The sequence below is a fragment of the Taeniopygia guttata genome, chromosome 1, assembly GCF_048771995.1.
Source record: "Taeniopygia guttata chromosome 1, bTaeGut7.mat, whole genome shotgun sequence".
In the NCBI taxonomy this organism is placed as follows: Eukaryota; Metazoa; Chordata; class Aves; order Passeriformes; family Estrildidae; genus Taeniopygia; species Taeniopygia guttata.
Genome location: NC_133024.1, coordinates 105,328,590 through 105,344,840, shown reverse-complemented (window position 1 = coordinate 105,344,840; position 16,251 = coordinate 105,328,590). Strand labels below are relative to the sequence as shown.

Below are 16,251 nucleotides of genomic sequence, written 5' to 3'. Positions count from 1 at the left end.
AGACTTGTAATTACCTTAAACTCATCAGGCTCTAATTTGATTAGCCAGTTTGATGGCTTTATGCCAGAGCTTACAAAAAACCCTAAACAAATCACAATGGGCTGGCAAATGAAATCCCTGGTAACCAGAATCTAAGTCTCTGATTCTTACACAATGGCATGTGACACGTTACTTAGATCTTACAAGGAATTGCCTTGTTAAACGCTTACCTCTAGCCCTAACCTGATTTGGTGAAAGTTTTTTATTTATTTGCTGCTGGTCTTTTTTATCTCTTTGGTAAAATTAGATGACACTACCACATATAATTAACTGATCATATTTATATATATCTATATATATCTATATCTATCTATCTATATATATATATATATTTCTTTGTTTTTATCTTAAAAATATTATAATCCTCTATTTGTGCTCTAATTTTAGAGCAGGAGACAATTTGTAAGAAGAGGCTGCATTTATTTAAATTACAGTTTGCCTCTCATCATAGGTGGGATAAATAAATATTTTGAAAACAGTGCCTGAAATACAGCTTGTCACCAAAACTTAATCATTCATCTTCTGCTATTCTGGGTGAACTATGCCTTAATATATAATTGGTTATTTCCCCCTTTCTCTTTCTCTCCCTAAATCCTCTGCAAATTTTTCTTTCTCTCTCCTGTATTACACCCAAAATACTTGATTAATGTTGACTGGAAGCACATTACTTTAAATTTCAGATCTTCAGAAGTCAGCTTGGATTTTTATCTGCCTATGACTACCTATTTGCTTTCAGTTGTATTTGTGTGGAACTTATTTACATTAATATTAAAGCTAGTAAACATTAGAGATTAACATTCAAAAGTTGTAAGAAATATGAAACCAATCTTGTATGAAATTAGGCCAAGGTCTGCATAAATTTTGAGTTAACACATAAGGGAAATGAATGCATTTTTAATTGTTTTCTTTCTTTTCTGGAGCCGTTCTGGAAAAGCAGATTTTAAATTTATATTTTAAAATATTAGGAAGATAGTAAAAGTAATTTGCTTCATGGATCAGTCTTTATTATATAGGATGTTAAAAGGTGTCTTTAATGAACAATGGAGGCAATGTAATATATGGCAAATCAACTTCTTGAATTACAAATACCCCTTGCACACAGTCTAAAAAAATCACATGAAGGAATTATGTAGAGGAATTATTTTAGTACCTACAAATCAATATTCTCACACCAAATTTTTAAAAAACCTACATGTCATGGGACAGTTGTATTCCTTGCATTCTCCCAGCACCTGGTGGTTTGGTTTTAGTATCACTCATTGCTCACATGACTCTGAATTTGCATTTATTGTTTTCTGAAAATATTCAGGGAGTAGAAGTACAAGGACTATACTTCTGTAGCCAGGCAATATGATAGTAGTACTACCATTAAAGCTGCTTAACTTTACAGGGAATGTATTTCATACTGTGCGTCTCAGAAATTTCATGTTTTGCCACTTTTAAGAGGGTCATTTTGGTAAAAAAATATGCTTAAAAAATGAACATTAGGAAACCTTACTTTTTATTATATGGAAAACTAACCATATTTCTTGGCTGATTTAACTGATGGACCACTGCCCGTGCCCTATATTTACTGTTTGTGGTTTTTTGGGGGTTTTTTTTTTGGGTTTTTTTGGGTTTTTTTGTGTGTGGGGTTTTTGTTTGTTTGTTTGTTTCTTTTGGTTTGGTTTTTTTGTTTTGTTTGGGTTTTTTGTTTGGTTGATTTTTTTGGTATTGTTTCTTGTTTTGAAAAGTACAGATGGTGTCTCCCCTAGTGTATGTTTGCAATGTTGCCCATGGTGTAAAGTTGTGACACCTCACCTCTCTAGCTGTAGAAAACAGTCTGAGAAGGACAGCATGGAGCTTTGTGTTGGCTTATTTTATTGCCAGCCTGTTCCTACATTTACTCGAAGTGGTTCAGAGATGGATTTTAACTGTGCCATTCACTTATTCTTAATTTCTAATATTGTTGGCATAGAAGAATGTGCTTAGTTAAAACTCTGACTGCTTTGAATGTAAATCAGAGAACTAAGTTGCCTGATCTGAATTGATGATACATTTCTTCCTTATTTTTCTTCACTGAATGCATCTGCTTATGCATCTGTGGATCCAATTGGCAACTCAAGACACCTTATAAGAAAACACATGCTTATAAATATCTACATTTAAGATGTCAAGAAAGGTTAGCTATAATTACAGTGATCAATTTCATGTTTTCAATTTTTTTCCTGATTAAAAATTGAGCTTTAAAACAATTACTATATAGTGACAACATTTCTTTTTTACTAAAAATACTGAAAAGCCTGATGGTAAGGTTTGATTTTTTTAAATTTTATTTTAGGTTTTTGTATGTGTGTTTTGGTTTTTTTACTGGGTCTTTTTAGGACAGACTGTCTTTCAAGTCAATTGCATGATACCTGCCATAGTAATTTGGTTGTTGGGTCTACTCTTTCTTTCCCTTATTCAAGTATATAAAATGTTTATTTCAACATTTTATATAAATGTATACTTGTGGGGCATTGCATTGTTTTGTAGTTTGTTTGTGTTTTTTTAACTACAAAAATGGCTTCTGGTATTTTTTCAGGTGTCCAAAGATCTTCCAGAAAAACAAAAGGAAATAGAGATTCTGCTAAAGGATTTTGTTGAACTTGATCAACAACTAAATCAAGTGATACTGTGGATAACACCTGTCAAGAACCAGCTAGAGCTTTACAACAAAGTGGGTCAGCCAGGAGCCTTTGATATTAAGGTAAATTTTCCTCCACTATAAAAAAGCATTGGGGTACTTAGTGCTCAAAAATTCAGTTGCAGCATCAGCTGTATGGTGTTTATTAATGGTGTAACTTTGAGACAGAAGTCAGCAATAATTCCCAGAAGTTCAAAGCTCTGTGAATTAAGGAAACCTTTTATTCTTTTCTGCTGAATGGTTTCTAGTGAGAGGGCTGATTAGAACTAATGGTTCTAAGATGATATATAAGTACAACCTATTATTTTTGCCATATTATATACATGAAAAAACAGCCCCAAAAGCCAATGCACCACATTTTAATATAAAGTGAACTAAAATTCATGATATCAGTGTTGAACCATTAAAGCTATTTCATTAAAGCTATTATGACTATATGAAAATCAGAACATTTAGGATAATAATGCAGTTCTGATATTGCAAGGAAAGATATTTAACTGCAAAGATAACACTCCAGAATCAATAAAGGAGATTATGACTGTGAAAAAAATATTTTTAGTCTGATCTTTGATATATATTTAAGTATAAAAAATATGTCTGTGTATGGGTTGACTGATGCTAGAGGAATTCATGCTGAAAAATACTGTCCAGAATCAACTGGCCTGCTGGGTATAGACTTAGATCTTTGGCCTTGCTTTTTATCTATGCATACATGGTGTTCAAATAAACTGAGGAAATATTTAAAGTATAATAGATAATCAAAATCTCTCACGTTATAATTTACAGTAGCTCACCATCTTGTTCACATAGGTGAAAATTAAACAGAAGACACTGAGTTTTGTTTTGTATCAATTTGATGGTGCATTTTTAGCAGAAAATGCAAACGAATGTAAATATTCAAAATTTTCTTGTCTTCCAAGAAAAGGAAGAATACCTGCTCCTGAAGACATATGGTTTTGCAGAGCATGTTGATTAAGTTTACTTTGACTTAGTTTCTACTAAGGAATTGGTTTAATGCCCAAACATTTTTAAGCCATACAATGGCATTATATAAAACACTGACTCTCAAGTTCTGTTGTAGTCCTATAATTGACAGAATGAGTTCAGCAGTAGCATTCATTCCCTTTCTAAAGGATAAAATTAGTGTAGCTTTTTGCAAATGTCATTATATGTACTGAATGACTGATGTAATTTTGGTTTCAAGAAAACTAACTCCTTATCTCCTGTAGTTTAACAAAAATTTTTAGGTGATTAAAATATTTTTTCTATTTTGTTCCTGTATTTCTAGAATGCTTCCGCCATTGAATTTTATATAAAATGAAAAGAGGGCTAAATTTCTACAATTTATAGTACTATTGTTTTCCATACTTATTGTGAGTGAAATGTTCTGCTTGGCTCTTCCATCTTGTGGTGATGTTACTGGAATATTTCTGAAAACTGGTTGAAAGAACAGGAAAAAATGAAAAAAAAAAAATATTAAAAATCTGTAGTCCGTAAATGGAAGGAGGAAGTCATGTATGCCTTGAGAGGTGGGGGGACAATGAAGAGCTCCAAAGAAACTGAAATACCCTTTCTCTCTGTGAAAGACTCCACCATATTTCTTTCACAGATAAATTTATATCACTTTCCTGTAAAGGTTGACCAGTTTTGGTTGTAGGTAACTTAGCTATGATTATAAGGGCTTTAAGGATTATAAGGACTATTACTATTATAAGGACTGTAATCATATAAAGTGTATTTGCTTCTTATCTGCATGTTGTCTATGTGGATTGCTTTTAAAAGACATAGATTTTAGTTCTTTAAGATGTTGAATTAGGTTTATCCAGACTGTAGATTTCTTTTGACAGAGAGAAAAGTTTACATTTAAGACGCTTTATTAATTATCTCTGAAGGCAGATTATCTCTGAAGGCAGATCCTCAGAACCTTTTTTTAAGATTTAGCAGAGTAAGATCATTAACCACTGGTTGAGTTAAGAATGAGTAGATATAATTGAAGAAAGCAGCCTATTCTTGACAGTGTTCAATTTTGCATTCAACTTCAAACATTCAGACCCATGCTAACATGCTGTCTGTCCTACACTGGGTCAAGCCTGGACGTACATACCCTCTCAAATCATTGTTGAAATATTTATATTTATGTGTATTTTAAATTGCGATCCTAATTAAAATTTAAATTAATTTAAATTGCTATGGATGATGTGTACTTTTAAAAAAGTAAGGATGTGTATCCTACCTATGGAAAGGATGTGTCTTTTGCTTTGGTATTCCCAGATGCTGTATAAATATCCAACATTTATTCTACAACCATTTTAATGCCTTCACCAATATCCAAAGAACACTGAAGTATCTTCTATAGGATTTCATAACTCTTTTTCTCAGAAACAAGAGTGACACTCGCGATCACCTAGTAGCATGAAAAGCATAGTGATAAAGTTCTTAGAAAAGAGACTGGATACAAAATTTTACAAAAAATCTTTTTTGACATTCTAAAAGCTTGGAAGCTATGAAGCAGGAGTTTAAAACTAAATAAAAGGTTTATCTAAATCCTCAGTAAAACCAGACTATTTTGATTATAGGATTTTATGTAATTTCTTGAAAATTTTAGTTTTATTTGAGACATTGACTTTTATGAAATAAATTTCTGTCAATGTTCTTCATACTCTTACTAAGCCTGCAAGGTAAAGTTTTCCTTTCTCTCCAGCCATTAAGTCCTCTCCTGAGTCTTTTGTTTTCTAATTTGTTTTTGCAGAAAAAGTGTTCCAAAATTACCATGAGTAGGTATAAACTTTAACTATTTTATGGTTATTGATTTCTAAAAGCAACAAAATACTGAATGTTAGAAATTTTCTGACCTCAGAAGCAGGTTGAAATAAATTATAAGAACAAGTGGAGTTGGATAGGTAGAAGAGAAAGAGGGAGTTGATATGTGTTTATTTTAAATATATTGCTGAGGTGTCTTTAGCTTACCAGCAATATTATGTTGAAGTAATATACCTTTTTAAAAACAAATTTCTTTCATTTTTACTTATATTTAGGAACTTTCAATTAGAGAAATTTGTGGTAGCTGAAATTTAGAATTGATACAAAAAATAAAGTGCATCTAAAATACTAATTATCACTATTTGAAAGGATTTTCCAAAATACAGTGATTTTTTTCTCTCAAAACCATAGCAGCCTTTGCTTCTTACATGCGGTTACAATCTGAGAACTATCATTGTATTTTCTTCCACAAATCAAGGGATATAATAAATGCAGGTCCTAATCAGATAATCTTATTTAATCTTTTAAATAATATTGATCTATATAATACATGCATGATAAGTATATAAAAGAGAATATCTGGAAATTTCACAACTCACATTGACAATTTTCAATTTCTCTGAATTAATACCAGTTTAAAAGTTCACAACTTTTTTCCACTTGCAAAAATCAGCTATTTGAAAGAGATGAGAAATCCCTTAAATTTACTTAGAATAATAATTAAATAAAATTTCCAGCAGTGTTAACCTTTAATGGTGGCACAAAAGTAATTCTATGAGAGTAAAAAAGGTGCAACCAAAGGCAAAAATATTGCATGTTGTTACAGAGGACTTGACAAAATAAGACTTTGAAGACACAATACATAATTGGGCCTGGCGACAGGTAGAGCAATTAAAATCCTTCCTACAGCTCTTAAATCATGTCTCTGTTAGTAATTACAAAGTGCCCAGGACCATTTCTTGGCCTAGAGGTTAACTGGTGCAGCACAGCTTGCATCCTTTCAGCAACAGTCCCAACTCCCCCAAAAACATGATTGCATCCAAAGTGCCTATTGCTGCATCTGTGGCTGGTGCTAATCCCCAACCATGACTGGGCATTGCCTCAGACCTTGCAGTTTGTCCCATATTGAAAGCAAAGCTCACAATTTAATGGTTGGGTAGTTATGCTGAATAACTTGAGCATATGCCCTCTCCCTTTTTAGTTCATTACTTCTGTCACCACATACAAATAAGGGAAAGATGAAAATTAGTTATACGAAAATAAGAGTTGCTAAGATCCAATTATTGAGAGATGTCTCTACCCAAATTGAGGTGCAAACATGATCATATGCTGAAGTCAAAAATACAGATTTTATTTAACTGTAAAATGTGAGGTGGAGAGATAGAATGAAATAGAAAAGAGAGAGGAGGGAGAGAGAGTGCAAGAGGAAAAAGAGAGACACAGGTTAAGCAGAAGATAGGCACCACCCATGGACCCAGCAGTGTCCTGTTGGTTTTCCTTCACCATGGGCATTCGATGGTGGGGGCCCCAAGTTCATTTAAAACTTTTCATTATTGAAAGACTCTTGCAACCTAAGGAATTGGTTAAAGGAATTGGTTAATTGGTCATCATTGGCTAAACAGTTCATGGTTCCAGATGATTAATACCTGCTGTTTCCTATGCCTGAATCCTAAAACATATGAAAACATACACAGAGGGATGGGCTCTTTCCTCCTTCACAGTGATGCAATTAAAAAACAGAAGAATAGAAGATGCAGACATAAAGAGATTGGTCAAGTCCAGCATGGTCCTTGACCACCCATGTGGAGTAAGACCTTGTGGTGACCAAGGTACATACCAGGTGATTTCATAGTCCTACAATCCCTGGAACGTTCTGTCATTTGAGGTTTTGGGCAACATCTTAGCTTCTAAAGTATGTACAAATGTCAGTTTAAAAAGCAGCAAAAAAGGTTATGAAAAATGTGAACATTTTTAAATTGTAGAAACATTTTTTTTAGATATTCAGTCCCAGAAAGCATAATGTACTTTGCAACAGCACTTACTATAAAATACATTTCCTGCTGAGTTTTTTTCCTTTCAGCTGATTCTACTATCATAACTCTACACTTAGTTCAAAGAATTACAGTATGGCTCAATAAACCCTAATATATTTTATGCCATTATGATTTTTCTTCATAATTTTCTTGACCACAATTAGGACCCTCATCCTTAGTTAAGTATGACAAATTTTAGCAAATTTGGTGTCAAAAATCACACTCTTTTCTCAATACATAAGAAATGTATCTATTGAGTAATAGTAGAGAAAGGATTCTTCATTCTCAGGATCTAGAAAGCCTGTGTACCAGTGTTTGCTTCACTCATTATTTTCATCCTTAATTACAGTTTTCTTCTATAAACTGTCACATATATATATATATATATATATATATTTTTTAATTTAAGAAACTATCCAAATAAATCAACATTGAAATGCATATTTGCAGGCTACAGATGTAAAGTATTAGGATAGATCTTTGTTCTTTGTGTTGAATATTTTTTTTTACCACGTTGACATGATCATTTCCAATAATAGCATAATATGTAGCCTACACCTGTGAAATACTCATGTATATGCATGGGGAAGGCATGAAATCTACATATATAAGAAAGTCTTGATTCCTCTGCTACTTGAGAGCACTGGAACACTTCCAAGTTTGCAGTGTACCAGCTTCTCATGCATGTAGGATATATTTCATATTGTGTCATTTACAACTCTGGTTTCCCAAGCTTGACAGTATGGCTCTGTCTGAGTTTGTTCTCTGACCTGGGTTTACCCTCATTCTGATAGCTATTTTGCATGATTTAGTATTCATACTTCACCAACTTAGATGGTATCATCATGAATTTCCAATTTTACAAAATGGTGCCAAAGAAATAGTACAACATTTGTTTACATTATAGCATGGGAAAAGATTGGAGTACTTAACAGAACAGTTCTGTTTACAATAAAGCTTCTGCCAGCATTGGTGTCTAAGCTGTGGGTGTTGCAGCCACAGTCAGTGGATGCAGCCATGGCAGGAAAACCTTTCACAAATTACATGCTGAAGTTCAGCTCTTACTATCTGATTGTCTTTTACATGCTGGTACTTTTTTTTTTCTATCAGTAACTTCTCTCAATACTATTGACTATGTAATGCCTTGATTTTCCTGGTCCTGCTTTCAATTTATGTTGATCAACTTTATTTTTCTTCCTGTCTCAATAAAAAATCCACACCTAAAGATGTGCATTTTCTAACTCCTGCGCATTCAAATACCATGGTTTTGCTGGTTGTATTGCCGCAATCTTTATTCATTTAAGTAAACCTGAGTCCTAGGAAGTGATGGCTGCTTTTCAACTCTTAATGCAACCATATCCCCTCCGTGCAAAGCTAAGGCCCTGCAGGATAACATGGGTGATATTAAATACAGTCTGTCAGTGAAGGAATTTTGACATGAGGAAGTTTTATTTAGCATTTTCAGGTCTGTCTGGTTCCTGACCTTAACAGCACTATCTCAAATTTTTCCTTGCTTCTTGGGCTCTAAAATTATAACCTTGCTTTTTTCAAGTCTGTGGCAATTTCATAGTATTTTGATATACATTTCCCAGGGTACTTTGGTGGTATTTTGGGCTAAAAATATGTGGGATAGCCATCTAACAGCAGGAGATAGTAGATTTAACAGCAGAGAAAGCTGTGTATCAATTACCGAAATGTGGACATCCACGAACTTCTAATAGGATGGTCTCCACCTTCCCTTTTAACCTTGACATCACTGACAAACATTTTGCCAGGTATTCTTCTTTTTTTTTTGTGAAAAATATTAATATTAAAAAGAGCCCCTAAAACAAGCCCACAAATGTTGCTGGGTTATTAAGATATTATATAAAACATTTATACAGAAACAGTTAAAACTTTTGCATGTGGTATGGCAGCCCTGCAGCTGACTTTGAACAAGCAGCAATTTGTCATCTCTGAGATATGCACAGAATTGGTGTAGTTGGTTCAGTGTAAGGTCAGAAGATACTACTCTGGTCATCCAGTCAGACCTGCTTTATAAAGTCATCCTTTCCATTTTCTGGCTTATTTTCTGCTTGAACTGCAACACACCTCTCTCAAAAATAATAATTTAAAAATCCCAGATAAAACCAAACCAGCCAAGACTGGTTTCTAATTTCCACATATGAATAGTCATCCACATCTCCTAGTAAATTACTTCAACGGTTGAGTTAAAAACCTGCACATTTTTCCTCAGCTGAATTTATTTAACTCCATCTTTCTGTCACTGCTTTGTTTGCCAAACTAGAGAGAGTTCCAATACTGTATTAATAAACAATAATTAATTTCTTTCCCAAAACTTTGTTCACCATCGGTAGTGTTCTAATTCTGACAAGAAAGCAAATATGGAGTATCTAATTAGTATGAGTTCAAAAAACAATTATTGTAGTGGTCAAAGCAATTATTTTTTTGGTCCTGAAAATAATATGGTTATCTTTAATCACAAGCTTTTTTTGACTAAGTCAGATAATCAGTCTAAGTAGATGGCAAATGTTGCTATAATGGAAGTTATAGTCGCTTCTTCATTGTCTCCTTAATGGAACATTTAAGGACATACATGAGCACTTTGAAATCTGTTTATTATGATCGAGTCATCCAGATTTAATATACTTAAACCTTTTAGGGATACGTTATTCTGAACATGTGGATATAGACCTATACACTTTGAAACAGCTTTGCCTACGGCATCAACAATCTGTGGAGCTCCAAAGTTATGGCTCAAGGAAGTTGTGCAAATACTGACCTTTATATCATCCTACTGACTGCTCTGTTGAGATTTGTTTACCTCAGTTGCAAGAAAAAAAAGGGGAATCTTGGAAGTGATGCTGCCCTAGTTGACAGCATAAGAAAATACCTTCAGAAAATCTAACCAACTTTTTTTTATTTATTTATCCAAGTTTTCTTTTCCTCTAAATATTTATTTCCTGATAGTCCTGGTCAATCCCCATTCTGCATATGAGAGGACTCCAAGTCACTGAGAGTTTTGATGAGAGATTCCCAGATGTCTTGCTTACAGGAAGAACCCTAGAAACCTTCAAAGCATGGTTAAATTCATGCTGTATTTCAAAGAACAGAGTGAGAATAATAGGGTTTTCTTAGGTATATAAAAATCAAAATAACAGGATAAGACATACCAGAAGTAAAAGCTTTCTTATTACAACCTACTGCAACTGTGACTAAGATAAAATTAACATTTTGCAATCTGTTACAGTCAGGTTGCACTTTTTAAATGTAGTCCACGTAACATTTGTGGTGTGCTAAGGCTTTAGAAAAATACTTTAAATGGGAGTTAAAAGCTTTTTTGCAGCCAAAAAAAAATCCAGCTTCTTTGTAATAGGTATATAGTAAAGATGTTTTATTGTGTTGTGATGTAGTCAACAAGATACTATTAGTCAAAAACAATTTTAGAAACCCAAAAAGAATGTAAAGAATTAAAAGTATGTTTGTAAGCTAAGAAAAGCTTACAAATAGGCTAATGCTTTTATGGTTTTAGTTGCTCATAAATTTTAGCTGTTACTGTGGATTATTTATTTTGTTATTTAGTGTTTGAAATCTAAGGGTCAGTATTTTTTATAGTCAAATAGTCAAAGTCATCTGAAAAATTTAAATTCACAGATTTCTTCAGCCTTGCTCAATTAACATAATAAAACTTGTTTTCTCTTGCTCTGCAGTTGTGCAGTCCAGAAACACCTTAGTTAACCTAGAAAAGAAGTATCTAGTACCTCTGATATCTTTTATTACTGATAGCAATCTTCATTTAAATAATATTTTCAATTTTTTTTCCATCTAAAACATTCTAAGTTTCCAAGGCAGTGAGATTTTATTTTGTGAATTCCTACTTCAAATACAAAATTTTGCAAGGAAAAAAATGCTGTAAAATAAATTGAACAGTAATTTTTTACTGTTTAAATGAGTCCTGGAACATACTCTAATCTTGCCAAAGATTGATGTATTTTAATATTGAGGTTTGACAAGTGTAGTCCAGAAAACAAAGGACGAATTCTATATTCTATATATTCTATATTTTAAATGTCATTTCACCTTCTTAGTTATCTATTATATTCTTAAAATCAATATTTTTAATGGTGGAAATAATCTTAAATTAGTGTAAAAAGTACATTAACTAGTTCGGGTCAAAGTGTACGTAAAACAGAAGCTTTTTTTTCTCTCACTTTTTTTTTTCTTCTCTTTTTTCCTTTCTTTTTTTTTCCTTTGGTCACTGGCAGCAAATGGAAACAGTACACACAAAACTTCTTATAAGGAAATTAAAATACAGATATTTCCCCAGCCTTATTTCATATTCCTCTCTGTCTGTTTGAACAAGCTGCACAGTGTAGTCGAGGCAGACATCTAGTAAACAATGTTTAGGTTTTCTTCTTTTGCATTTCTGGACTTTAACAATATGCATATTACCATTGTATGCATTTACATGGAGTCCATTTACATTTAATACTTTCACAAATTTTTTGCCACTGCAATGATTTATTCTTTTAATGATCAAATGGCCTCAGATGCTCAGCTTGATTCCAGTTTCCCTGCAGTTAAAAGAGGAGCTGAAACTATTCTATTCCACCTGAAGAGACAACCTCATCCCTCATGTTCTGCAAACATCTGCAGCTGGTGCTCCTTTCCTCTGCTGGAGAGCTCAGGATGTGTGGGATGGAAGGAGGGATATGGGGAGAGGGCACAGAGGAGAGGAGGGAGTCATCACTGCCTGCTCCTCCTCCTCCTACCTGTTGAAAGCCTTAGAAGTTATCATCCCTCCTTCTAAGCACAGGAAATGGTTAAAGCTGTGCTTTTTGGAAATTCTTTCTGGTCTTCTGCACTGCCATTTCCCCTGGAAAACAGTTTTTCAGGGTGAGTATGACAGCTTTATTATAGATGATGAGGACATGGTAAAGATGGACAGAAATGCAAGTCCCATTAAAGGAATGGATGGAGAAATGACACTTCTGGATAGGAAGGGAGCTGGCAGAATGCAGAAATTCATGTTTCCACTGCTAGCTCACTGAACACTCTGCTGACCCTTTCAAATCATCTTCTCCAGGCAATATAACAAACCACTTTATATTTTCCAGCCACCTTTGACTCCAAATCCTCTTGCAATCTCAATGGTCCTTTCTCCCTGTTTACTCAGTTTCCCAATCTTTTCCCTTTACTCCCTCCTTACCTCTGGGTCATCGCTCACTCCTCCTGTGCTCCTCTACACTTGAGTCCTTTTTCAAGACATATACAGCCTTGATTTTTGCTTATACTGCTTCAAACTCTTTCTGAGTGTAGCACTTATATCTGTTTACTTTCTGTGGTGGTCGCTTGTCATATATTTTAAATAGCATAATGAGTTTATTTTTGCCAGATAAAAACTGACCATCCTTAACAAAAAATTAATACCTCTTTATTTGTAAAAACTAACACGTATTTGGATTTTGTCCTCTATAACTTTGAATGATATTAAGAAGGCTGTCAACTCTTGTCAATCACAATTATATACTTGACAACCTTAAGTTAGAACAGAAGAGAAGAGCAAGGCTGAGGAGTAGCAAACCTAATTGTAGATAAATAAAATTATTCCACAAGAGAGAATGAAAATTCCAAGTGGACATTGCTGTATTTTTCGTTCATCAGTCATCATTTGTCAGTTTTTTCTTGACAGTCTAGGCCAAGATAAGTCAGATATTTACATTTTACTGATTCTTTTACTTTTTCATTTTGCTAACATACTTTTAAAGGAATAGTTTTGAATACAATAAGAGGTAGTGTAGTTTGTCCATAAGAGCACATTAGAAATATGTACCTCAGAGATGTCTCATATGCTGGCATCAACACATGACTTGGCAAAAGGCTGAACTGATGATGATGAAATTTAAACTACCTGTATCTTGATATTCTGTGCCTAAATCAGTTATGGCTCTTCCCTGAAATTTTCTTATGAACTTCAAGGAGAAGCCCAATCAATATTTGGTTTGTGAGCTTTGAGCATTTGAAGTTTAAACAATGTGTCCAAATCTCTTCTGAGGAAATCTATTCCAGTTGCAAGAATATTAAACAATATTAGCTGCAGGTGGCTTGTGAAAATATGGCAAAACTTTCCCTATGAGTAATGCTTTTAAATGTAATGTATAACAGACTTTGCAGCCATGAGGATGGACTGCAAACACTGTGTCCCAGCATCTCAGGAAGTGAAAGATTTTTGAAAGGTGATCAAGTATTTGATGTGTAGTAGTACTGGTTTTATTGGAAATAATGGACAATAAATCAAGATGTGATTTCATTACTAAAAGCATAAACTTTTTAGAAGTGTGGGTGAGTTGGTTAGAAGTTAGTGAGCTACTGCCTCAGCTTTGGTTTTTGGCTTCCTCCTTGTACTACCAATAACAGCTCAGGTAGTCTTCAAAGTGTTCTTAATATAAGCAAACAAATAAATACAAAAGCAAACTTAGAGAAATGACAGGGCAGTTTACCAAGGCTCTAGTGAAGTTAATACCAAAACTGTAGCTTTGCTTCAGTGTGGTTATGTTTTCTAAGATAGGAAATTTCCTCTCCCATTCAACAAAACACAGTTTTCTGACATTCTCACTATTGTTTTCATATGTTCTATTCTTAACGTAAAACATTCTATCTCTTCAAAACACAGTTCTTGAAAGGCCTTGGATATATTCTTGATAATAACATATTTATGAAACAGTAACTCTTCATTTGTAAGATTATATTTTTTTCTCTACTGATCACAAGCAATTTAAAATACTTGAGTCTGAAGAGGAGCTAATTCAAATGAGCACTTACAGCTGCACAAGGTCCTATTAGCTTTGGCTTCATTTGCTTTGAATTGATTGCTATGAAAAAATATTAAAAATATTGCTATATTAAAAATATGCAATGTATGTCTTCATAGTTTCTTGTACATTGGAAATGATACAAAGTTTTCATACCTGATAGATATTTGAATGTTTGGTTTGGCTTATATTTTGGGAGATATTTGAGCAAAAAATGGTTTATTTTTTACTTCCTGATTTAAGTTAAAATAAAGATGTATGCCTGAAGTGATCTTAGTTCTTTCTCACACTAAAGTGATAATGTGAAAATCACTCAATCCTGTTGCAGAATTTGTGCTAAACTTCCAAGAAAAGTCAGTTTTGACATTGGGTATAGTGGTGTAAAGCTTTTCACAGGAAAAATTTTGCATTTCAAGACACTTGGCAGGGCAGGTGGGAATACTTTCTAAACAGTTGTGGGTTAATGATGGCAGGCAGCTCAGCCCCACACAGCTGCTTGCTCACCACCTGCCCCCCTCCCATCCCTACCTTCCCAGTGGGATGGGTAAAAGAACCATAAGAGCAAAGATGAGAAGACTGGGGGGTTGAGATAAAGACAGTTTAACAGGTAAAACAAACTTGCCCATGCAAGCAAAGCAATGAAGGAATTCATTCGCCAGTTCCCAAGGGCAGGCAGGTGTTTAACTATCTCCAGAAAAGCTGAGCTCATTCACAAGAAACAGTTACTCAGAAAGACAAGCTCTTTTACTCCAGATGTCTCCCTTTCATCCTTCCCCACAGCCTTTATTGCTGAGCACTCGTTTATATGGTCTGGGGTATCCCTTTGGTCAGCTGGGGTCAGCAGTTGCCGTTGTGTCCCCTCCCAGTTTGTTGTGCACCTCCAGCCTGTTTGCTGGTGGAGCAGCATGAGAAACAGAGAGGCTTTGGGTTTGTGGGGTTTTTTTTGTGAAACCAAGAAGGCTTTGGGTTTTAGCTCGGCAACAGCTAAAAGATGCCCGTGTTATCAACACCGTTTTCATTGTAAATGCAAAACATAGTGACATGCAGGCTGCTGTGAGGAAAGTTAGGTTCATCCCAGCTATGCCTAATACATCCATGTAAGCCTGGGCCCATCTGAATAGCATTTGCTTACAAGTTCTTTTTATTCTTTCTAATAAGAATTTTCTTTTTTTTTCCAGATTAAATCAATGGTTGTGATTCTAAAAAGACCAACTTCTGAGAACATACTTATTTATGGAAATTAAAACAAAAGGCACTATCAATCAGACTGTGGATATAACTTCTCCATTTTCATTTACAAACCAGACAGTTGAAAATGAACCAGAATTATTTCCATACTATAATAACAAATATAATAACATAAATTATACTATGAATTCTATTTACTGAAACCTACCTCCACTTCTGCTGTTGAAGTAATGTACAGGAGCAGTCTTTGCCATTCCTTCCAGTGAAACTGTTGGAAGATAAATGGCAAAAATACATCCTCATGCACATTCTTTTAAAATGATTTATGAAAGACTAATACCAGAAGATGGGCATATCTAAAAACATGTTACAATCAACAAACCAGTGCTAGACTAGTAACAGATTTTGATTTTGATTTCTTTCCTAGTTCCTTTTTGTAGCCAGAAATTCCTCTAAAAATGATTCTTTTGTAAACTTGAAAAGAGAATGAAAATTTGCAGCTAAGTCCTGACTAAGAAAGAGAATAATAAGCAACTAAGAATTTGATAAAATAAATAAATATGTAAATTCTTCCCTCACAAGTGAAACTATTTTAAAATCAGTTTATTGAATAATAAAACTTCATTATTTATGCAATAAATGATAATTAATTCTGATTTTTCTTTCCTGTTTGCAAGAAGAAATTTCATGGCTCAATATTTTTATAATTCTCACCAAATTTCTCTTGCTAGTCAAGGTGCTTGTGGTGTACCCC

The 16,251-nt window shown here is 33.9% G+C and overlaps 1 protein-coding gene across 21 annotated transcripts in view; it reads left to right on the top strand.

The window, feature by feature from the left end:
- Positions 1–16,251, top strand: part of DMD (dystrophin) — a 1,135,802-nt gene that overhangs the window by 776,719 nt on the left and 342,832 nt on the right. For all 21 annotated transcript variants that reach the window (XM_072937290.1, XM_041719931.2, XM_041719926.2 and 18 more), the window contains one exon: positions 2,603–2,767. In XM_072937290.1, the coding sequence (XP_072793391.1) occupies positions 2,603–2,767 (165 nt within the window). The remainder of the gene's footprint in view (positions 1–2,602; positions 2,768–16,251) is intronic.